The 23407-nt window shown below is 41.3% G+C and overlaps 1 protein-coding gene across 5 annotated transcripts in view; it reads left to right on the top strand.

Moving 5' to 3' along the window:
- COL14A1 (collagen type XIV alpha 1 chain) overlaps positions 1-16673 on the top strand; it is a 187387-nt gene extending 170714 nt beyond the window's left edge. For 3 of the 5 annotated variants that reach the window (XM_014580808.4, XM_006137507.5, XM_014580806.4), the window contains 3 exons: positions 13101-13178; positions 14242-14397; positions 15740-16673. In XM_014580808.4, coding sequence (XP_014436294.3) covers positions 13101-13178; positions 14242-14397; positions 15740-16062 — 557 coding nt within the window. In that variant the 3' untranslated portion in view covers positions 16063-16673. Of the gene's footprint in view, positions 1-13100; positions 13179-14241; positions 14398-15206 lie in introns of all 5 variants that reach the window. The other 2 variants (XM_075920176.2, XM_014580807.4) reach the window with 2 other exon arrangements.
- The last annotated feature ends 6734 nt before the right edge of the window (positions 16674-23407 follow it).

Here is a 23407-nt window from a genome sequence, read left to right as displayed (position 1 = left end):
AGTCTAGACGTGATTCTCCGGAAAATAAACCCTTTTCCGGAGGATCTTTTATTCCTACTTGAAAGTAGGAATAAGAAATCCTCTGGAAAAGGGCTTATTTTCCGGAGAATCACGTCTAGACTGGCGCTTTTCTCCGGCTTATCCCCAAGCCGGAAAAAAGCGGTAGCCATGTAAATGCAAATGCTGCGGGGAATATTTAAATCCCCCGCGGAATTTGCAATTCCGAAGTCTACATTAGCATCCCTTTTCCGGAAAGGGGTGCCAATGTAGACACAGCCCCATGTGATGAAGAATGACATTTGGGATTGATGATCATATCCCTACTAAGAATTGATGATCATATGGAGATGCACATGGTGAAAAAGGCTTCCATTTTTGCAGAATTCTGAAGCTGTGGAAGTTTACAAACTCCAAATGTGTTTCCTTTTGAAATCTGACTTTTGCCCTTCATCCTGCAAATGAAGGAACTATAGTCAAAGACTATCAGCTTCAAAAGTCGTAAGTTAGTTCTGGGGAAAAGGTAAAATTTTCCTATTAAATTTGAAATGAATTGGACTAGAAGTTCATGAATTATAATACTATAGTGAGACACATCAGATAGGGAAGGAGGGTACTGGCACAGAAGGAGGGTCAGGGTCAGGCGGTAAAAAGGAGATGATAATAAAGAAGGTGGGAGAAAACAAATAATGAAATTGTGCAATTAACCAGCCACTTGTCAATTTTCCCCTTCATCCTTTTACCTGTATTTATATGGTGTCCCATTGTCCTTTCCTCAGTCTGTTTTGTCTAATTAAATAGCAAACTCTGGGGGGCCTGACTTTTTCCAATCAGTGAGACATTCAGCATGCTTTGATGCACTTCAGAAATAATAGATATAGTCTCATGGTGTGAGACTAAATCAGTAAGTGTCTGTGAAGTGTTTGGAGAGCCTCACAGGGAAGGCACTACTGAAGAACCACGTATCATTGTTCTTGTTATTACAATAACCAACAAGTGGCATTTATTTAAAAAATTGGTTCAATGACTGTTCATATCCTGGAGCTTAATAGGTCAGATGTTGTGTTCGATAGCCAGAAAAAAATATTATATTGTTCTGAGGAGAAGATTTCAGTGTGACCTTTGAACTTGCCGCCCTTCCTCCCCCACAAGTCTCTAAGCCCTCCAGGCCATAATTCTAATGACTGCAGTATAAAAGGAGAGGAGATTTTCAGTGTTAGCTTATCTGTAATGGATTTCTGTGCTCAAGATGAACAATGACAGACACTGTTCATGGGTTTCAGGAAAGAGGGGGTAGGAGACAAGAATGGAGGGAGATGGAAAGATAGAACAAACAAGGGACTGACTGAAAGGGGATGACTGAAAGAAAATGAATGTTTGTTGCAAGAGAGCTGTCTCCAGAGATCTGTAAATCTTTGCACAATTTCTTAGAGTATTGAAAAATTGCACAGGGGTTAAATCCTATTAAAATAAGGGACAAATAATGTTATTGATTGTAAAATTAATCTGTGAAATACAGTACGGGTAATACAGTTAGGATAGAAATGCTGGAGACCCTAGAGCTGTGTCTAGACTGGCCAGTTTTTCCGGAAAATCAGCCGCTTTTCCGGAAAAACTTGCCAACTGTCTACACTGGCCGCTTGAATTTCCGCAAAAGCACTGACTTCCTACTGTAAGAAATCAGTGCTTTTTGCGGAAATACTATGCTGCTCCCATTTGGGCAAAAGTCCCTTTTGCACAAAACTTTTGCGCAAAAGGGCCCGTGTAGACAGCTGAGATTTGTTTTGCACAAAAAAGCCCCGATTTCAAAAATGGCGATCGGGGCTTTTTTTTGCGGAAAAGCGCTTCTAAATTGGCCACGGACGCTTTTCCGCAAAAAGTGCTTTTGTGGAAAAGCGTCCGTGCCAATCTAGATGCTGTTTTCCGAAAATGCTTTTAACGGAACACTTTTCCATTAAAAGCATTTCTGGAAAATCATGCCAGTCTAGACGTACCCTAGAAGTAATAGTCTGTGATAACAAAATAGTGCCCAAGAATGTGAGATTATTTTTTCAGAGGGGTAGCCAAATTAGTCTGTAACAGGAAAAATTTAAAAACAACAAATAGTTTGGTAGCACTTTAAAGACTAACAAAACATGTAGATGGTATCATGAGCTTTCGTGGGCACAGCCCACTTCTTCAGATGACCAGAGTGCTGGAAGTCCAGAACCAAGAATAAATAAGAGAAGGAGGGAGGTGGGGGAGGAAAAAAATGTGAGGGGGGGATTAATTATTGCTGGGGATGGAAACAGCTGCTAGTATTGCACTAAGATACACTTTAGGAGAGCAGTTTTGTTAATTTGGATTTGGAAATAAAGCAAAGATCTATTAAGCACACTATTGACAACAGTCAGTCAGCTGGAGCACCTCAGAGACTTTTACTAGACGTGATTAATACCAATAATTGATACTGCTACTGTGTGCCTTCTGGCTAAAACTAGATTGCTTTAAGGACTGGGATCAAATGTTTTATGATAAAATGTTAAAAAAAATCAAAATAATTGGATATTTGATTTTGAGTATGTGTTTTAGGACAGTTAGCCAAGCTGTGAAACACAGCACAGTAAATCATGGGACGAGGTGGGCAGAGTTTGTGAGAAGCTAGGGAGATTTGAAGAAAAATGTATTATATCCAGTGAAATTAATCTCAGCCTGATTATTAATTGTGGAGTTAAGATTTTGTTTAGCAGAAACATCCCTGGCCTTCTGAGACATCTGTTCCATAGGAGGTCACAGATCCTGCACCCTTAAGAGGCTAATTTAATCAACAAACAAGGAAAAGTTGGCTTTCTGTGGAAGGGCAATAAAAATATTTAGCTTCCTGGCTGTAAAGCTGATTGCAGAATGGAGAGTTCAGATATGTTCCCAGATTTCACTTCTGTCCCTGTCCCACCTGTTTAAAAGCAGCAAATGAAAATTCTTCTGCTTCCAGACTGAAATAGCCTAACTCTCTTGGGTCAATACATAGGAGGGAATAAACAGAACCAAAACCGACTCTGATCAGTCTTGAGGCTTCGTTTTTATTTGTTATTTAGCAAATCACAATTCATAATTCTGTGGTAAAAATCTCCAGCCAGCCATTAGCACATCTTGATGCTCATCATGTCCTCCTTTGCATGCTCTTAGCAGCATTCTATTTATTTTTTACCTGAAGTTAATTTAATGTTCACAAATGGTGCCAGATCAGTAATTCTGGAAAGCAAGCCCCTCTATCTAAAACCAGAAAATATACTATAAGTTACTGAAAATCACAGAAAGTAGAGACAAAGACCTATCTGTTTATCTGGTAGAGTGTTCCTTAGTCTTTTCATTCCCTGAGGCACAAAGTCCACCCTTAGTACTTTCAGGACCTCAAGTCATTGGGATCACAGCAAGAACCCATGGCTGGTTTTTGAGTTGTGTTTGCTCAATACTGATGGAAGCAGGTAGCCAGAGTACGTGTGCCATGGGGCGAGAGTGCCACTTTCTCTCACTTGCCACTCAAACTCACCCTGCCCACTGCTCAACTTTGAGGAATGGGACTTCAAGGAGCAATGTGGAGCTAGCTATGTGTGGTATCAGCAGGGCTGGGAATGGAATGGGAAGCTGTGATTGCAGCACCAGAGAGGAAGCATCTCCTCTTCTCTTGCTCCCACTGGGTCCTACTGCCCCTGGAGGTTGGCTTCTTTTTTTTTTTTTTTGGAAGGGTAGTTGAGAGAGATTGCTCACCTCCTCTTGAGCTGATTATGGATGGTGCCCAACTGACTGAGAAGTATGATCTGTAGTGTATCCCTGGCCAGTGTGTTATGCTTATAGAAAGCATATGGGATCTTTTTAGGGGAAGAGGCAATTTACCGCATTTATTGAAAAGATAATACAGATGTCAACATATGTGCACAAACATAGTGAGTGTGTCTAGACTGGCAAGAATACTTGTGCAAGAGGGCCAGTGTAGACAGGCTCCTTAATTTTTTGCGCAAGAAAGCCCGATGGCTAAAATGGCCATCGGAGCTTTCTTGCGCAAAAGCGCGTATAGATTGACATGGATGCTTTTGCGCAAAAGCACTTTTTGCGCAAAAGCATCCTTGCCAATCTAGACGCTCTTTTGTGGAAATACTTTTAATGGAAAATCTTTTCCATTAAAAGTATTTCCGCAAAATCTTGCCAGTCTAGATGCAGCCATAGAGAGTCCCGCTAACAATGCTATAGTTACCAATCAGAGGCTTGCACCAACCTAGTGGCCAATTAAGTTGGACATGAGAAGGAGCCAGATTCTGTCAGTCATCCTTCCAGTCACCCAAGGCTGTTGGGATGAAATGTCAGATGTCCTGTTACCAATTCTAAATGCCAACCAATCTCATACTATTTATCAGAATTGTATTATTCATAAAAATGTAGTAGGCTACCATACTTTGTATGACTTTTGGATTTGCAAAAATAACAATTCACAGCAGAGATTAGAAGTTTTATTTTGGCTGTATCCTCAGCTTTTGTGTTCAGTAGTTGTTTAGCATGTGACCTATGGGTAAATGGCTAATGTCTTTGCTTCTGAGTGGTTAAGAGAAACCAAAGAGAGAAATAAGTAAGTGCAGTCTCATTGCAATCTTAAGGTTTTTTTTATGTGCATTTATAATTCTAAAAAAGTCCCTTCACAGCAAAAGCAGCAGCAAAATATGCACAGATGCAGCACTTGCTTTCAGAATTTCTGGCTGTACAACTCTCTTTATATCTATAGCGAGACTGCTTCTCTTTCACAAAATGTCTCACACGGCTGTACAAAACGTATGTTGTGCTAATTCTGTCCCAGTCTCATTAAAATCCCTTTGCTTGAGCTGTCACTAAAAGTGTCTTAAACCCAGCCACTGCCAAGTGCTTAAACCTAGTTGGTTGCCTGGCTTAACTTAAAAGGATTTGTGTTAGCCTATTATATTGGACAGTCATATGTCTGAAGCCCTGAGGACCAAATTCAGGGCCCATTGAGTCAATGGAAGTTTTGCTAATTAAAATGTCAAGGGCACACATTGAACATGGACAATAGCTCCTTAGATAAAAAGAGTATTCTCCTCCTTGGCATCAAAGACAGTGAGACCTTGAGAACTGTCTTGGACTCGCAGACATGGTGCCTGCAATGATCACTTCATTCTTCCTGTAAGAGACTTGAGTTCAAGATTTTGTACCTCCTTTTTCAGAAGCCAGTGCCATCACAAACACCTAATGTATCACAGTTGAGTGCAGAAAAACAATCTACTTTAATTGCCTCTGAGCTCTGCACACTACTTATGCTAGAGAGCATAGTAGACAACCTGTTTCCCTTATGAAAAGGAAGACTGAGGTGTGACTTGAGTACAATGGGTGAATACTGAACCAAAGGAGGCCACTAACTATTGCCCAATATTTTTCCTCTCCATAATTTGCAAATTAAAGGAGAGGGTTTCACTAGTCCATCTTACCTCTGTTTGAGGTCATCCTGCCCGAAGAACAGTTTGGTTTCAGACTGGGATGAAGTTGCTGCAACACTGTTCTCTCCATTACTAGTCATTAGGGGGTTGGCTTCCAGTGGAAACTAAAAATGGGAACAGTGATGACAGATTTTTAGATCCAATATATCCTGCTTCTTGGCATGGGGTTAGACTAGATGAGCCTTGTGCTTCTATAATGTATACCCTGTTTATGATATAGTATGTATTGCTCCAGGCATCAGCAGTCATCAAATACCATAGCACTATGCAACTTTTGGCTATAATGATATACCACTAGAGATATGCTGTCCTGCTGAATGGGCAACTCAGCAAAATACACACCCACAATGATGGTTTGCCTCAAGGCATACATGCTGGCTCCTTTACTGTTCAACAATAAGTGATTTACCCTACACAATTTTGCATAAGTTCATTTATTTATGCTGATGACATCGCTCCAGCTGTATAAGGCAAAGCCCTCACCATCATCGGCTATGCCCTCTCCACTCACCCCAGCAAAATGGCAGAAGACTTACAGTACTGGAATCTTCACCCCCAACTCCTCAAAACTTTGCTATTATCCTTTTGTCTAAATAACAAAGCTGCCAAAGAACAGTTAACTGTCATCTTTTTGTGGCCCATGGGTCTGAAATGAGTCCTGTGCAAAATGTCTGGTTGCAACACTTGACTCTTAAACCCCATCTGGAAAATGTGCAGGCACGACATGGAGTGCAGATGTACCCACACTTTGAACAATGACTCTAGCACTGGTATTCTCAGTCACTGAATATTGTGCACCAGTCTTGGTGGGCAGCTCACATACCAAATCTCTGGATGTGCATCTTAATTCCATAATGAGAATCATAACTGGAAGATTAATATCAACAACTAGTCAATGGTCACCCAGTCTGACACATATACCCCCATCCAGAATCTGGAGAGACATGCATACAGCTCATGAATACAACCAAACTATAGCCCACCTAAATTCATGAGGCTTTCCATAACCTTCTGAAAACACATCTGAAATTTCACAAGCCTTTTGGGGTTGAGTTAAAGCTCTCAAAGTGTCATCATTCAATCCTGAGGCATGTTGGAAAGAGTTCTGGGATAATGCTAATGGCCCAAACACACACTTCATTGCTGGCCCTGCAGAAGAACTTCCACTCTTCAACCTGCCATGGAATCAGTGGTCTGCATTGAGCCATTTTAGTACATTGCGTGGCAAATGCTGTTATTCCTTACCCCTTTGGGAGAAGATAGACAATGCACAGTGTGATTATCACAAACTGTAGACCACATTTTAAATGAGTGTTTGCTTTGATCATATGCAACTGCCATCTCAGACTCACACCAAGTAACTCTGAAAGCTCACTAATATGGACATAGATACTGGAACTAATGTGGACATGATTACTGAAACATCTCAAATCATCTCTCTTGACACACAAAAGAGGTACCACTTGCATGGAAAGAAAATACTGAATAGTAAAGGGCTCTTTACTTTGACAGAGAAGCAATCTCTGCTGGAGGCTGAGCCAATGACTGGAGGCTGAAACCAGACTAGACCAATGACTGGAGGCTGAAACCAGACAAATTCAAATTAGAAATTAGTCACAAATTTGTAAAAGGGAAGGTGATTAACCATTGGAACAAACTACTAGTGGAAGGGGTGGATTTGCCATATAGCTGGTCCTCGAGTTGCGAATGGTCGAGTTACGCCCGTTCACATTTACAACCAAAGTTCCCATGGAGCGGTTGTAAAAGTGGTCCCTGAGTTATGAATGTGACCCGCGCTTATGAACAGTGCGGTCGCTATGTAACTGACTGGGGTCCGAGTTATGAACGGATCGAGTTACAGCTAAGTGTTTGGTCCGTAAGTTGTTTGTAACTCGGGAAGAGGCTGTATCTTGATATTTTCAGATTGGGTCTGCTTGCCTTTTTAGAAAAATATGCATTAGCCAAACACAAGTTATTGGGCTCAACACAAACTGGGTGACATTTAATGGCCTCTGATAGAAAAGATAGCCTACCTGATGATGTGTGTATCCCTTTCAAACTTAAACTCAGTGAATATTTGAATATATGAATTCCACCCTCAACAGACAATTCTGGAGAACTCTCCTCCATAAGAGAGCATTTTCCCCTCTTTGGCTCCCTCTTTTTGAGTTTTAGGATGGGAGGAGGCTATCTTAGTCTCAGCTTTTACTCCTTGCTAAGGAGGAAGTTTAGGTCACAAGCAACTGAAGTAGATAAATTTTCCCATGCTCTGCTGTGCTGCTTTGGGTGCTTGCCATGCATATGACTTCAGTGACACTATGTCTGAGTAAAGACTAAAAAAAAAACTGTGTGTGTGTGAGGACCTCAGGGTTTAGCCCACAGTGTATGTTGTTTCAAATTTGCCATTGCTTTTTCATTTAATTACACTTGAGAACGTGTGTGTGTGTGTGTGTATGCACGTGAAATAATAATAATTGAGTGTGGGAAGGGTTGTGGTTTGAATGCCCTTATGGCAGTTGTTTTCTGAAACACAATTTTATTGCTGACTTAGTGTAAGCTTAAAATGGTGTTAATGCTAATCAGACACATAGATTCCAGATGTTTACTGTGGGATAGTCACATTCATGAACAAAAGTAATGATTCGTGCAGACTTTATCGGCTCCAACTGCCAGCATTTACTTCCAGAACAAACATGTACTTCTATTGTTTGCAGAGAGATATAGTGTGTGAAGTAATATCTTTCATTGCTCCAACTTCTGTTGTTGAATGAGATAAGCTTTTGAGCTGCACAGAACTCTTCTTTGCATCCAGGAAAGGTACCTGGAGCATCACAGCTAAATACAAGGTGAGACAGATGGTTTAGCGTAAGTGGCTAATGCATTTTCTAACAGACTTTTCAAGCTGAAGTGGCCTGCTAACACCTCTACAGTCATAGGCCGTAAAAGGGGAATTAGTAGGTTAAGCTGTTGTAATCCATAAATCCAGTGTCTTTATTGAGATGGGGTGTTTAATGTCTAGCAAAGTTAAGAATTTAACCTCCTAGGTTTGTCTTTTGGTGGTGTTCTGCAGATTTCCTTTGAGGACAAGAACAGAAAGGTCAGACAGGGAGTGAGCCACATGAGAGAGCTTGTTTTTGTCTTTTCTTTTTTCTGTGTTTCACTTGAGACTAAAGTGATTGTCTGGTTTCACTCATATAGTTGTTATTGGGGCATTTAGTGCATTGGATGACATACATCATATGTTGTGATAGGCATGTGTAGAGCCTACGCATCTGGAAAGGGACCATGCATCTTGGGGGAGGGGGAGAAGGGTTATTGTGTTAAGGCAGTGGTTCCCAACCAGAGTTCTGGGAGTGTCTGAGGGGCTGCAGGCAGGTTTCAGGGTGTCTGTCAAGTATGGCCACCATTACACTTGCTAGGGCCTAGGGCAGAAAACCAAAGTCCTGCTGGGCAGAACTGCAGCCTGGGGCCATAATCCCTATCACCCAAGACAAGCTGAAGCCTGAGCAATTTAGCTATCCAATGCCCATTGAGGAATGGAGCTCCATGCAGTTGCCTTGCTTGCTACCCCTAAGGATGGGTCTGGCTTTTATACACAGAAAAACAGGTTACATGTTTACAAAAATAAATGTTTGCCAATATCCCTAGTGTGCGCCCCTCCCCTTTAGCTCCCTTCTTAAAGCCAGTGCTGTCGCTGCTCCGGTACCCAAACAAATCATTATTTTGTAAAATGCTTCTGCTGCCTCTCAAGATGCAAACCACGGCAGGCAGATAGAATGTGCTGTGGAGAACCAGGGAGGGATGTAGGGGTTCTGATGGCTGTCATACATCCACCCCTGCCACAGTGAGGATTTCTGTTCTAGTCTGTGGCAGTTTAAATGCATTTGCCTTGCTGCAGTACTCACAGCAAAGCTAACAGAGTGCAATGGAGGGTTCAGCTCCCTTTTTTGCAGCTGCTGTGGCATTGCAGTAAAACCTCAAAAATTTTGCATTTGGAATCCAGAGCTAAAAGTTGGCATGAAGAACTCATTTTTAAAAGCAGGAGGAATTCAGCCCCTGATCAAATACATATTAATTAATATGTTTATGTGGCAGGCTCCCATGGGAATTAGCATGTGGGTTGTAGCTTATCTCTTCGATCTAGGAATACTTCCCACATACCCAGTACAATAAAAACCATTCGCACAAGGTGTTTCTTGGCATTTCACAAAGAAATGGAAAGTTACATGGTAACCAAAATGTCAGATTTCAAAGACAAATCTTCAGCTCAGAGGTACAAAAGGGACAGAACTTCAGCAAGCCTTAGAGCAGCAGGCAATATGGTGCTTTGCTAAGTAGTGCAGCAGAAAGAGCACGGGTAAAATTTTCAAAAATACCTGAATGATTTAGGCACTTAAGTCCCATTGCCTTTCAACATGATTGGGGATCCTCGGAACAAAGTTATTTTAAAAGGGGACTTAGGACATTGCAAAAATGTACCCTCGCGATTTTTACTTTAAACAATGGGATCACCACTAGCTCCTGCATTAAGGTCTTAGAAAGCCAAGGGAAGAATATCAAATAAGCAAAGCAGAACCCAGCCCCTGGGTCGTGGGAAGAGCAAGATTTTAAAAATGAATGTGATATCATCCTGGACTCCAGTGTGAGGACTTCGGAGTAGGAGTTACTTACGAAGTGCTCAGAATGCTAGCTGCTGAGCTGCTATGGTAGCTTGTTGATACACTTCGCAGGCAATTCAGGAAATGAAGAATTACAGTAACCAAGTCTAGCGATTATAGAGGCATGAATTACTATTTCCAGGTCAGGGCTGACAGGATTGGGGAAACTCTGGCAATATTCCTCAAATGCTAAAAGGAACATTTGGTTACACATTTAACATATTCTGACATAGACCTTACTCTAATGTTACCCCTAGACATAGAACAAATGGCACTGCATTACAGCCATCAGGCAGTGAGTTGGTCACAGGCACTGAATTTCATCCCTATGCATAGCTAAAAAGCAACATTTCATTTTTAATGGTAGTGAGTTTTTAAAAGATTTTAACTTTCATAAATCCATGTTTGGTTGTTTAGCCATGGTGACATTTTTGGGTTCTCTTACTCTGTTATTTATTTTGGGGTATTCATTAAGTTGAGTCTCTATTATGGTGTCTTTAAAAAGTTTCCATGCAGTTTGTAGGTCAGTTTTCAGAATAGATAAACATAAATAGTGGTATTAATCCACAGTGGTCAGTACTGGGACCAATCCTATTCAACATATTCATAAATGCTTTGGAAAAAGAGGTAATGAGGTGGCAAAATTTGCATATTATACAAAAATACTTAAGATAGTTGAGTTGCAAACAGACTGAGGAGAACTTCAAAAAGATCTCACAAAACTAGGTGACTGGGCAACAAAATGGCAGATGAAATTCAATGTTGATTAAAGCAAAGTAATGCACATTGGAAAACAATCTTAGCGTATACATATCAAATGATAGAGTCTAAATTAGCTGCTGCCCCTCGAAGAGATCTTAGTTTCTTTGTGAATAGTTTGCTGAAAACATCCCCTCGTGCAGCAGCAGCAGCAGACAAAAAAGTGAACAGAATGTTGGAAATCATTAAGAAAGAGATAGAAAATGAAAAAGAAAACACCATATCGCTTCTGTAGTAATCCATGGTACGCCCACAATATCTGTGTGCAGATCTTGTCACCTAGCTCAAAAAAGATATATTTGAATTGGAAAAGATTTTCATAAAAGGACAACAAAAATCATTAGGGATTATGAAATGGCTGCCATATGAGGTGAGATTAATAAAACTGGGACTTTTCAGCTTGGAAAAGAGACGACTAAGGGGAGACATAATAGAGGGTTATAAAATCATGACAGGTGTGGATAAAGTAGATAAGGAAGAGTTGTTTATTCCTTCTTATAACATAAAACTAAGGGTCACCAAATGACATTAATAAACTGCAGGTTTAAAAGCAAACAAAAGGAAGTATTTTTTCCCCACAACACACAATCAACCTGTGGAACTCCTTGCCAGAGTATATTGTGCAGGCCACGATTACAACAGGGTTCAAAAAAGAATTAGATAAATTCATGCTTGCCAGAAACTGGAAATGAGTGACGGAATTATTTAGAAGACTTGGACTATTAAGCTTAGAAAAGCTATGTTAGTCTGTAACTAAAAAAAACTTAAAAACAAATAATGCTCCTATAGCACCTTAGAGACTAACAAAAATATATAAATAATATCACGAGCTTTCATGGGCACAACCTCTTTCTTTAGATGACATTTGTCAGCTTGGAAAAACGATGACTAAGGGAATATATGATAGAGGTCTATACGATCGTGACTAAGTGAAAGTGAATAAGTGTTATTTACACCTTCATATAACACAAGAATCTGAGGGAAAGGAATCATCCAATTAAATGATTAGGCAACAGGTTTAAAAACAGAAGGAAGTACTTCACAAAACACACATTCAATTTGTGGACCTCATTGCCAGAGGATATTGTGATGGCCAAAGGTATGACTGGGTTCAAAAAAGGCTTAGGTGAGTATGTTCTTGGAGGCTTGGTCCTTCAATGGCTATTAGCCAAGATGGTCCAGGATGCAACCCCATGTTCTGGTGCCCCAGCCTCCAAAAGGCAGCAGTTGGGAGCGGACGACAGAGGATGGATCAGTCACTGCTTTAGTGACTCTCTGAAGCATCTGGAATTGGCTGCTGTTGAGAGGCAGGCTACTGGGCAAGCTTGCCCATTAGTTGGACCTAGTATGGTCATTCCTACATTATTTGCTTATATTGGGATAGCTGATTTAGAACAAGTGTATGAAAGGATGCTCTAGGAGTAGTCCAGGTGATAATAAATATGTTAACGTAGGGCTTTTTCTAGCCTACTGCCTATGTGGTCTCCTATGACCTAGGTCAGATACTGAGCTCACTTCTTCAGGGAATGTTTCGCCATGTTTGGAAGAGGTGCAAGTGCTATGGCAGGAGGGGACATCAGAGATGCATGGAACTGGTGACATCATACTGGGCCTTGTTACCTGTTCTTGGGAGCAGATTCTGTCCCTTGCTGTAGCTCCTTTTCATTGCTCTTAAAGGGGCTGCAGTGCCCACTGAGGATGCCCACCAGTGGAAGGGTGGTGTAGGACCTGCACAGGCGGTGGGGTAGGAGGCAGGGAGTTGGTGAAGCATGAAGTGATCTATCTGTTCTGTGCTGCAGAGCCCTACAGAGACAGTGCTTCCTCTAGCCCAGGGGTGGGGAATCTGTTGGGGATCGAAGGCTGCTGACCCACAGAAAAATCAGTCAGGGACCAGGGACTGTGGGGAGGCAGCAGGAGTGCCAGCACAGGCTCCCCAATGATCAGAGAGGCCCTAAGCCTTGGGGGCCAGATCCAAGTAACCCAGGGTCTGCATCCAGCCCATGGGCCTTAGGTCCCCCCCACCTCTAGCCTGTAGCGGGTGGGAGATGGGAACCCCACATTTCCTGTCCTAGGCCTCTTGATACCAAATGCCAATCTGGGGAAAGACTACTGAGGCATGCAGACAGTTTATGAATCCAGTATGGCCATTCTTTTGTAATTATCAGACATAACTCTATGTTCAAGCTGTGTTCTGTTAATATTTCAATAGGTTTACCAGGAGAGAAGGGAGAAAGAGGCACCCCAGGTGTCGGAACACAAGGACCCAGAGGCCCACCGGGCCCTCCAGGTAAAGTTATCACTCTCTAGAGCTCATAGGTTCACACACAGCTGTAACCCATCAGTGGTTGCAGAGCAGTTGGGATTTTTTCAGGTGTCTGTGTAGTACCTTGTGGGTTTACACAGCAGGAATCTTTGTGTTCCAAATCTATTTTGGGCACCTTAGTGTCACAATGCTTGTGTCATCACAATCCAGCATCACAACATGATGACCCTCTGTCAGTCACACACATAGTCTCTGTTTGCATGCAATAAACTGCTTGCCTAAAGGATATGTGTTTTTGTGGAATAAAGGATTGAGGGCTAGAGCAGTGTTTCTCAACCTTTTTTTATAAAGTACCCCTTTTAAAAAAAAGTACCCCCAGTACCTACAGTTTTCAGACACACACAATTTTTTCTAATATTGCATCACATTTGTTTAAACAACTTAATTGTAGCTAGGCGGACAATGACATTTTTGGGTGTAAAAAGTACAAAAGTAATAAAGCACTGTGAAACTTCAAACAAAAATTCAGTTTTCTCCAAATTTCAGTTGTGTTGATGTATCCCTCCCCCCCCCCCCCAAGAATACTCTCGAGTATCCCTAACGGTACTCGTAGCACTGGTTGAGAAACACTGGGCTAAAGATACAGGGTGAATTCTGGATCAACTGAACAAAAATAGGTTGACACCAGTGGGGCAGAGATGTCCCCCACTGAGTAGATTGCTAGAGAGACATAGTGTTCTGTGTGCAATATGAAATGGAGGAGATAAGGGAGCCTGGTCAATCTGACACTTGGTGCAGTCTGCTGAGCCTTGGCTGTAACACTTATGCTCATCAGAAGTACTACAATAAACTTTCAGGCTAAAAAGCCCCCTGTCTGGCAAAGACGCCTTAGCAGTATCCAGGGAGGATGCGAGGCTCATCAGAAGTAGGGAAATCACAATTCTCCCCAGTTTGCTGGGGAAATTTTAAGCAGCCTCTCTCGGCATGTACAACACTCTCAGAGCCATGATATCCTAACAGGTACTTAGTGATGTAGGATGTTCTCTTCCTGGGGATGCTATTTGTTTCATTCTTGTACTTTATGCAGGACCTTCTGGTGAAAGTCGAACTGGCAGCCCAGGTCCACCAGGATCCCCTGGCCCACGAGGCCCAGTTGGTCATGCAGGCGTTCCTGGTCCACAGGGTCCCTCTGGCCAGCCTGGCTACTGTGATCCTTCTTCTTGTGCTGGGTATGATGTGGGAGGTGAGTACATTTCGTCAGCGTAAGTAGTCTTTATCCAGTCTTCAGCAGTCAGCTTTGTAGGTGGGGTAGGATGAAAAGGAAGTGTAGTACTTTTACTAGCAGTCAAAGTAAGATGGAGACCTTTGATAAAGCCTTGCATTAAAATGTGATACTCCTTGGAAAAAAAAGGTCTAATTCTGTTCTAATATATGGATTTACTTTGAGAAGAGTGTAACCTTAGGAAATAAGAAAATTCACATCAAACCCAGAAGGCCTATACCATTAATGAAATGTATTGTTTTGTACATGTTTGTGGCACTGTCAGATTACGAGTCTACTACATGTCAACTGAGTGTTTTGTTTGTTGAGTGTCCATTTTCTAAAGTTTGTGACAGTGGAGTTTTATATTTGTAGTCTTTTCAACTACCATTTCCTCATTCATGTGCTTCTATAGAGCATGAAAGCATGAACTCTACTAAACAAAAAAATACTGTAACCTAAAGGAGGATGCACGTGCTCATCATTAACCAATGAAACATAATGCAGAAGACAGGATCTGTTCTAAAATTCCTTCTGTAACATTTAGGGTGCCTGTACTGTAATGGTTTGTGTTGCAATATATAATGGCAATGGAAGGGGAATTAACAGGAATTATGACATAGTCATGTTACTGGACTTTAATTTTCTGCTTGAGTACAATATTAGTCACTACAAATGAAATTCATGAGACAGTTTCTATGTTTTACTGACATGTATGTTTTTGTTGTCCGTCTCTTCCCATCCTTTTCTTCTCACTATCCCCACCCCTGTTGTTCATTTCCTGTTTTAAGGCCCAATCCCTTACAATGGCTTCCACTCCAGAAGGTGAAAGGCTCATTCAGGTTGCATTTTTCATTTCATTTTACTGAAGGTCAGAAATGGATATTGAACTGCCTTTTACTTTTTATCAACAATATTGACCACCACTAATGGACTTTTTTGTAACTGATGCATATGCACTGAGCTTCCATGTCCTGTTAAAATTAAAATTTGCCTGACCCTTTCTGTCCATTATTCATAGATTTAGGACATAATTGGAATCTGGTAAAGCAAATAAATTGGCTTAATATGTAATGAAGCACAATGGTGTAATTTTTGGTGATGGTTTCCAACTAACTTGGCTGTTGAGGGATAGGTTTTTGTTTCCAATCTCTCCTGCTTATTAATTGTGTTAAATGTTTTCAGTGTTCCTTTTTGTGAATTAAAGATATTGTATTTAAAGAGACATGTAATATTCCAATTTTCTAATTATTACTTTAATTTTCTGCTCCCCTCCTCCTTTTTGTGCTAACCATATGAATACTCTCGCTGGTGGTGGGTTAAGGTGGATACGGTGATGCAACTGATCAAGACATCCCCGTAGTGCAATTGCCACATAACTCCTACCAAATCTATGACCCAGAGGAACTTTATGATGGTGAGCAACAGCAATATATAGTTCATGGGTCCTACCCCCAACCAGCCCAATATCCCCAGTCCTCCTATCCAGAACCTCGTATTCCTCAACCAGAGTTTACCCCTGTTCGGGAAGAGATGGAAACCATTGAAGAAGTGAGATCCCCTGGAATTAGTCGCTTTGCAAGGAAAATATCAAAAAGAAGCGTGAACTCTCCAGCACACAAGAGAGAAATTAAAAAACACTCTTAAGGAACTGTTAAAAAGGAAAGTTTATGTGCATATATTTTAGGCTTGTGTCCAATTACATAAATTATCATCATGGAAAATTGTTACAGGCTCATATGTTAAGGGGAAAAAATTATACACAACCACTTCCGCAGAACAAATAATTGTAATTATTTTGCATGCCAGAAAATATTAGTATTTTAGTGGGTTGGTGCTAGAAGATGATGAAAAGGTCATTTGTAGACCTTTGAGATTGTTGTGTACTGTTAAACATACTGCTCAAACTGTATCTTAAAAAAATGCATCACAATAGCGGGTGTAATTAAGACATTTCAGAAAAGTTAATTCAGTAGTACCTTGCTGTCCATGTTTCTCCGTATGATTCGTTCCATTAATATTTTGATAAATTGCTTTCCTAGCAGAGTAACCTTCCTCAATTCACCTCTGAAAAGACTGCATTCCCAGTAGCTCTCCTTATATCTGGCTGTTAAATCCTTTTATGAAGAAGTCTTATGTTAATTGGATTTTTTACCACAATAGCTATTCAAAACAAATAGCAGTCTATGGGAACATGCTGATAAATTATTGTGAAAATATTCCAATTGTTTTGTACACAAATAAAAATTGAAAACTTTTGTAAGTTTACACTCCATTTTGTTGATTTTAGCTCCAAATATTTGAAGTGAACTTCAGATGGCAGTGTGTAAAGACAGAATATAGATACTCTCCCCAGTAGAGTAATTAAAAGTCATTTATTTTTGCCTTCAGTACAGTACCATAATGACAAAAGTAGTAGGCTGGGATATGTTTGTTTTGTTCCTTTAATATAAAGGTCTACAAAATGTACACAGTTGAAGTTAAATTTCTATTTATTACTTGAAAACTACCAGTTTAAAACAGCATTTCTTTAAGTGGTCCGTGGACCCATTCTGAGAAGGCTGCTACCGGGCCACTCCGATTTTTTTACTTACTGGCTCCACAGTCAAAGAGTCTCGCAGCTCCCGTTGGCTGCAGTTCGCCATTTGCAGCCAAGGGGAGCCACCTCCTGCAGCTCCCTTTGGCTGCAAAGCTGCTAAGTACACAAACCAGAGCAGCCTGATAGCAGCTTTTTCAGAGTGGGTCCATAGACCACTTTGAGAAATACTGGTATAAAAGACTAAATATAAATCAAAAGATAGAATGTGTAATATTGACTGAACTATACAGCATGTGGACACTGAACATAGAATACTAGAACTGGAAGGGACCTTGAGAGGTCATTGAGTGCAGTCCTCTGACCTCATGGCAGGACCAAGCGATGTCTAAATCATTCCTGATAGATGTCTATCTAACCTGCTCTTAAATATTTCCAGCGATGGAGATTCCCCAATCTCCCCATGCAATTTATTCCAGTGTTTAACCACCCTGACAGGAAGTTTTTTCCTAATGTTCAACCTAAAACTCCCTTGCTGCAATTTAAGCCCATTGCTTCTTGTCTTATCATCAGAGGTCAAGGAAAACAGTTTTTCTCCCTCCTCCTTGTAACTGCTGATACTTGAAAACTCATGTCCCCTTCTCAGTCTTCTCTTTTCTAAACTAAACAAGCCCAGTTCTTTCAATCTTCCTTCATAAGTCATGTTTTCTAGACCTTTAATCATTTTCATTGCTCTTCTCTGAACCTTCTCCAATTTCTCCACATCTTTCTTGAAATGCAGTGCTCAGAACTAGACACAATACTCCAATTGAGGCCTAATCAGCACAGAGTAGAGCGGAAGAATAATGACTTGTGTCTTACTCACAACAGTCCTGTTAATGCATCCCAGAATCATGTTTGCTTTTTTTGCAAGTGTCACACTGTTGACTCGTATTTAACTTGTGGGCTACTATGACTCCTAGATTCCATTCTGCAGTACCCCTTCCTAGACAGTTGCTTTCCATTCTGTATGGCTACGTCTACACTACGAGATTTCTCGGCAAAAATATGCCAACGAGGGACTCATTTGCATGAGTTGTGATCTCATTTGCATATTTTCTGCCAATCCGTTTTTACACTGGGGTTTTTGCACAAAAACAAGCAGTGAGGACGTTTTCTTTTTGCACAAAACCCCCTTTTTTCCACAAGATCCTTATGTCCCAAAAAAGGAGGTTTACCAATCTTGCAGGAAAAGGGGTTTTTGCGCAAAAAGAAAATGTCCACACTGCTTGTTTTCGTGCAAAAACACAACACAAAAACGGAGCAGCAGAAAATATTCAAATGAGATCACAACATATGCAAATGAGTCCCTCATTAGCATATTTTTTCCAAGAAAAATCGTAGTGTAGACGTAGCCTGTGTGTGAAACTGATTGTTCCTTCGTAAGTGGAGTACTTTGCATTTGCTCGTTAAACTTCATCCTATTTACCTCAGACCATTTCTCTAGTTTGTCCAGATCATTTTGAATTATGACCTTATCCTCCAAAACATTTGCAGCCCCTCCTAGCTTGGTATCATCTGCAAACTTAAGCATACTCTCTATGCCAATATCTAAATTGTTGATGAAGATATTGAACAGACCCATGTGGAACTTCACTTGTTTTGCCCTTCCAGTAGGATTGTGAACCATTAATAGCTACTCTCTGAAAATGGTTTTCCAGCCAGTTATGCATCTACTTTATAGTAGCCCCATCTAGGTTGCGTCAACTGCTTTACTGAAGTCCAGGAATACCACGTCCACTGCTTCTCCCTTATCCAGAAGACTTGTTATCCTATCAGAGAGCTCTCGTATTGGTTTGGCATGATTTGTTCTTTACAAATCCAGACTGGCTGTTACTTATCTCATTATCTTCCAGGTGTTTGCAGATGAATTCCTTAACTACCTGCTCCATTATCTTCCTTGGCACAGAAGTTAAACTGATTGATCTGTAGTTTCCTGGGTTATTCTTACTTCTTTTTTTTATAGATGAGCACTATATTTGCCCTTTTCCAGTCTTCTGGAGTCTCTCCATGCTTCCATGAATTTTTAAAGATGATAGCTAGAGACTCAGATACCTCCTCTATCAGCTTCTTGAGTATCCTAGGATGCATTCTATGAGGCCCTGTGACTTTAAGACATCTAACTTTTCTAAGTAATTTTTAATTTGTTCTTTTTTTTTATTTTAACTTCTAAACTTACCCCATTTCCACTACCACTCACTATGTTAGGCATCCTGTCACCATCCATCTTCTTGATGAAAACTGAAACAAAGAAGTCAGTAAGCACCTCTGCCATTTCCAGATTTCCTGTTACTGTTTCTCCCTCGTCACTGAGCAATGAGCCTACCCTGTCCTTGGTTTTCCTCTTGCTTCTAATATAAAATATAATATAATGTAATATAATTAAATATAATATACATTAGAAGACCACTGCATATAGATACCAACCCCATATCAAAGGACTGGAATCTGTGACAACTTGATCATCAAATAATGCAGCCAGTCAAGACAGAAATCAATTCACATAATGCTATACTTTAATCTATGATAATGCAGATACATGTAAAAGAGCAAATATTACTCAAATTGGACGTCTGACCAGAATAAGCAACAATTATGATAACCTCTTGTAAAATTAAGAGAGAGAATGTTACTTACCTTGTAGCACTTGGACATTCTGCATGATGTGAGGTCCTTCTCTCTGTGTACAGTAATTCCTCATTTAACATGTGCCCACTTAGCAAGTTTTCGCGATAGCACGATTTTTTTTAGGGAATGTTTTTTGAATTACATGACCATCCCCAAAATAACACAATTTCCCCAGCCGGCCCATTGCCAGTGGCTGTGTAGGGCTTCCCCTGCCTCCCTGCAAAGCGGCGGAGGATTTGCCACTCGTTGCGCCGTTCCCCTCTGACTCCCTCTTACTGGACGCCTTGCTCCCTCTCCTCCACCCCCCGCTTGCAGACTGACGGCTGGGCTTCCCCAGCTAGCCCATCGCCGGCGGCTGTGCAGGGCTTCCCTGCTTCCCTGCAAAGTGGCAAAGGGCTCGCCGCGCCGTTTCCCGGAGATCCCCCCCCCCCGCCGGACGCAGTGTGGGTCCCGGCAGACCCGTCACAGGGGCATACTCCCAACCCAATCCTCTTCCTCCCCTTCCCTTCCCCAGAGCCAAACATCTCCCCTCCCTGCTGTAATCCAGAATACTTTCTCCCCCAACCTTATGTCCCGGTCCCAACAGACACCACCATTTGAAACGCAACCCCCATCTTTTCTATTATTTTCAATGGGAAAATTGACCCCGCATAACACGTTTTCACTTAACATGATCATTTTCTGAAACATATCTATAGTGTTAAATGAGGAATTACTGTACTCATGTGCTCCAAGTGCCCAGAACTGGGAATTCTAAAAGCTGTCTGTTGGTTCACATATGTGCCCATTATCTCCTCAATCAGGGGCACCAGGTGAACAACATTGGGGCTCACTGACCATTCAAGCACCTTCTCTATCACAACTTGAAAGATGAACCAAAACAGGGGGGATGGAGAGTGGGAAGCATAGTACGTAGTCATGGACCAAGGCTCCATTGTGCCAGGCCCTAAAAACATTCTTATTTAATAATTACTCCATTTTTTATTCTTATCCATGTTTGATAAGATTTGTCCTTTCTATGTTGTATCTATTCTTATGTTTCTTAAATGCCTGTGTGTTTGGGCCAAGAGATTGCATGGCGAAAGTGAAGCAGCTGATACCATGGTTATTGTTCAACACTGTCTTCCTTCCCCTGAAAAAGGCCAGTGTGTTTGCATTCTCATCCAGCTAAGGACAGTCAGTCTTTGCTTGTGGCCCCCAGGGAAGACTCAAGATAAAGAGAGATGAATCATTGGCATTTAGTCTACAATGTGGTTGTATACAGTCTGAAGAAACCTCTGGCCCAAAATTAAGCCTTAATTTACCAGAGCCTGTATGCATAGGAGTAAGTCAGGAGCGGGCAATAATTTTTGCCCAGGGGCCACTTCAAAATTTTTTGAAGTAGCTCCAGGCCACCCCGGAAGGGGCGGGGCCTAAACAGGAAGGGGTGGGGCCTAAATGGGAAGGGTCTGGGCTCCCCCACCCCCAGACCAATCATGGCTCCATGATTGGTCTGGGAGTGGGGGAGCCCCTTTGCCCTCCCTTCCCACTAGGTATCCATGCCCTGGAAGAGGTTTGGCACGCTACCCCACAGCTCCCCTGCCCCCAGGCCAATTGGCCTGGGGGGCGGGGCAGTGTGCAAAGCCTCCTCCACTCTCCCCCCTGCCCTGAGAGCAGCGTGTGGCACTTCAAAGCGCCACGTGCTCCTGACAGGGTGGGAAGAGGTTTCGCGTGCTCCCCTGCCTCCCAGGCCAATTAAGGCCTGGGGATAGGGGAGCAAGTAAAGCCTTCTCCACACTGCTCCCACTGTGCGCTGCTCACAGAGTGGTGGCAGAGCGGAGAAGGCTTCATTCGCTCCTCCGCTCCTAGGCCTTAATTGGCCTGGGGGCAGGGGAGCAGCAGGGTCTCCGTGGGCTGGATCCAGCCCGGGGAGGCCCTTTTGCCCACCCCTGGAATACGGCCATTCCTGGTTCATCTTCCAGTGCTCTTTCAAGTAAGATAAACCATATGTTTACATTCAGAACTTTAATTGCTGCATTGTTATTTCTTAGCCTTCTAATTCTTACATTCTCCTGCAATTAGGTCAGGGTAAGCTCTGAAACTGGCAACTGAAGAGGTTGCACTGTAAATTTCTCACTGGGACTTCTTTCATTTTACATAAGAATGGTGGAATGGCAAAGAATAATTGACCTTTCATGGCAGAACATGTGCACATTCTTACACAGTAATTCCTTGCCAGAAAATCCTCAAGTCTCTGCCTCACACAGACTAGCAAAAATATTTTTTCCTCCAGACAAATTAGGAGGTATTAATTTTCCCAACTACACCTTTGAAGTTGATTTCATGATCTTATGTATAGATCATTAACAAATTATGAGAGAGGCATATCCAGGCAGCTCCCTTTACAAGTTGTTGTTAGCTAATTAAATATAGCAAATAGGTACCAGTACAGCACTAAAATGTTAGAGGTCAGTTACATCATTTTTTTAAAATACTGGGGCATAGTGAGCCTAATTCTACAGTCCTTAATCAGGCAAAATCCTTATTGGGATTAGGCCCTAGCAAATAACTTTAGAATGCACATTGACTCTGACATATCTAATAATGCAGCCAAAAATGTTTGTATGCTGCTGGTAGGCTACTAAAGTATTTTCACACATTAGTATTTATTTTAATGTTCTGACGATGGCCATATACATCTTTCATTGTAACAAAATGGAAAACACAAACATTCTTAGTGCTAACATTTGAACCTTTTCTAACTAGTATTTAAATATTTAAGAATTTCAGAATTTTTATCTTCATTCTGAAGTCTCACTAAATGTATTCAAGTTAGTTTGCTAGTAGCATGACCAGAAAAACAGTAGCAAAAACGAATCAGAACTTTGTAGAGATATTTTAGAGAGAGGATATCTCTGTTTGAGATTTGGGAAGGACCCAATAAATCTACTCAAAAGCCATAGCCTCCAATGTCTGAGTTAGAAAGAAATTCATGCTACTGTAGCTTCAAGGCTAGGGAATCAATATAATGTTGCCTATACAAAGAGTGGTTGAGCAGTAAAATGTATAGTCAGATTCAGGGCAGAGTGCTATTCATCAGCTTTAAACTGTGGATTCAGCGCTGTAGAATAAGCTGAAATCCACTCAAGTGCATTTCCTAAAATGGAATTTTTCTGGTCTGCATTACCACTCCTGTAACTCATATGCACACCTCAGTAAACCAAGTCCCAGCCTACACATTTACCTTTCGAAAGAGCTTTCCCCACCTCTTCAAAGAATGCATATTAAAACAGTGGGAATTAATTACCTGTCCCAGCTGCCTGTACCTTGGGATGTAAGCTCCAAAACCAGACACACAGAAATTATGAAAAGATCAGAAGACTATCTTTGTCTACCTTCCACAAGCTCAATAATGTGTTCTGTATTTTGCAGTTGTTGATGAAAGGGTGTTATTTAGACAAGTGGATCTAAAGCCATATACACTATGATGTTACCAATAGTTTACAGCATATACTTTGCTTATAAGGTGCCCTCGGAGTTAACGGAGCTACACCAGTTTGAAAATGGCTCATTAACTAAATGTACTCAAAATTACACCCCAGACTGAAACAGTCAGCTCCTCCGTGTGACTGGCAGTAGGTAATATTCTATTATTGGTTCAGGTCTACTTGGGATTTTTCTAAAATGAAACCGAAATGTTTGTTTCTAACTGGTTAACAAGAGCTGTATGAATAAAAGATTCAGGATGTCTTTAATGTGAAGTATTTAGTTGTGTATATTATATACAAACATATTACATGCATAGACTGT

The sequence above is a fragment of the Pelodiscus sinensis genome, chromosome 2 (genome assembly GCF_052426305.1).
Source record: "Pelodiscus sinensis isolate ZL-2025 chromosome 2, ASM5242630v1, whole genome shotgun sequence".
In the NCBI taxonomy this organism is placed as follows: Eukaryota; Metazoa; Chordata; order Testudines; family Trionychidae; genus Pelodiscus; species Pelodiscus sinensis.
The sequence above is the reverse complement of the archived record's forward strand: the minus strand, read 5'-3'. Positions and strand labels throughout refer to the sequence as shown.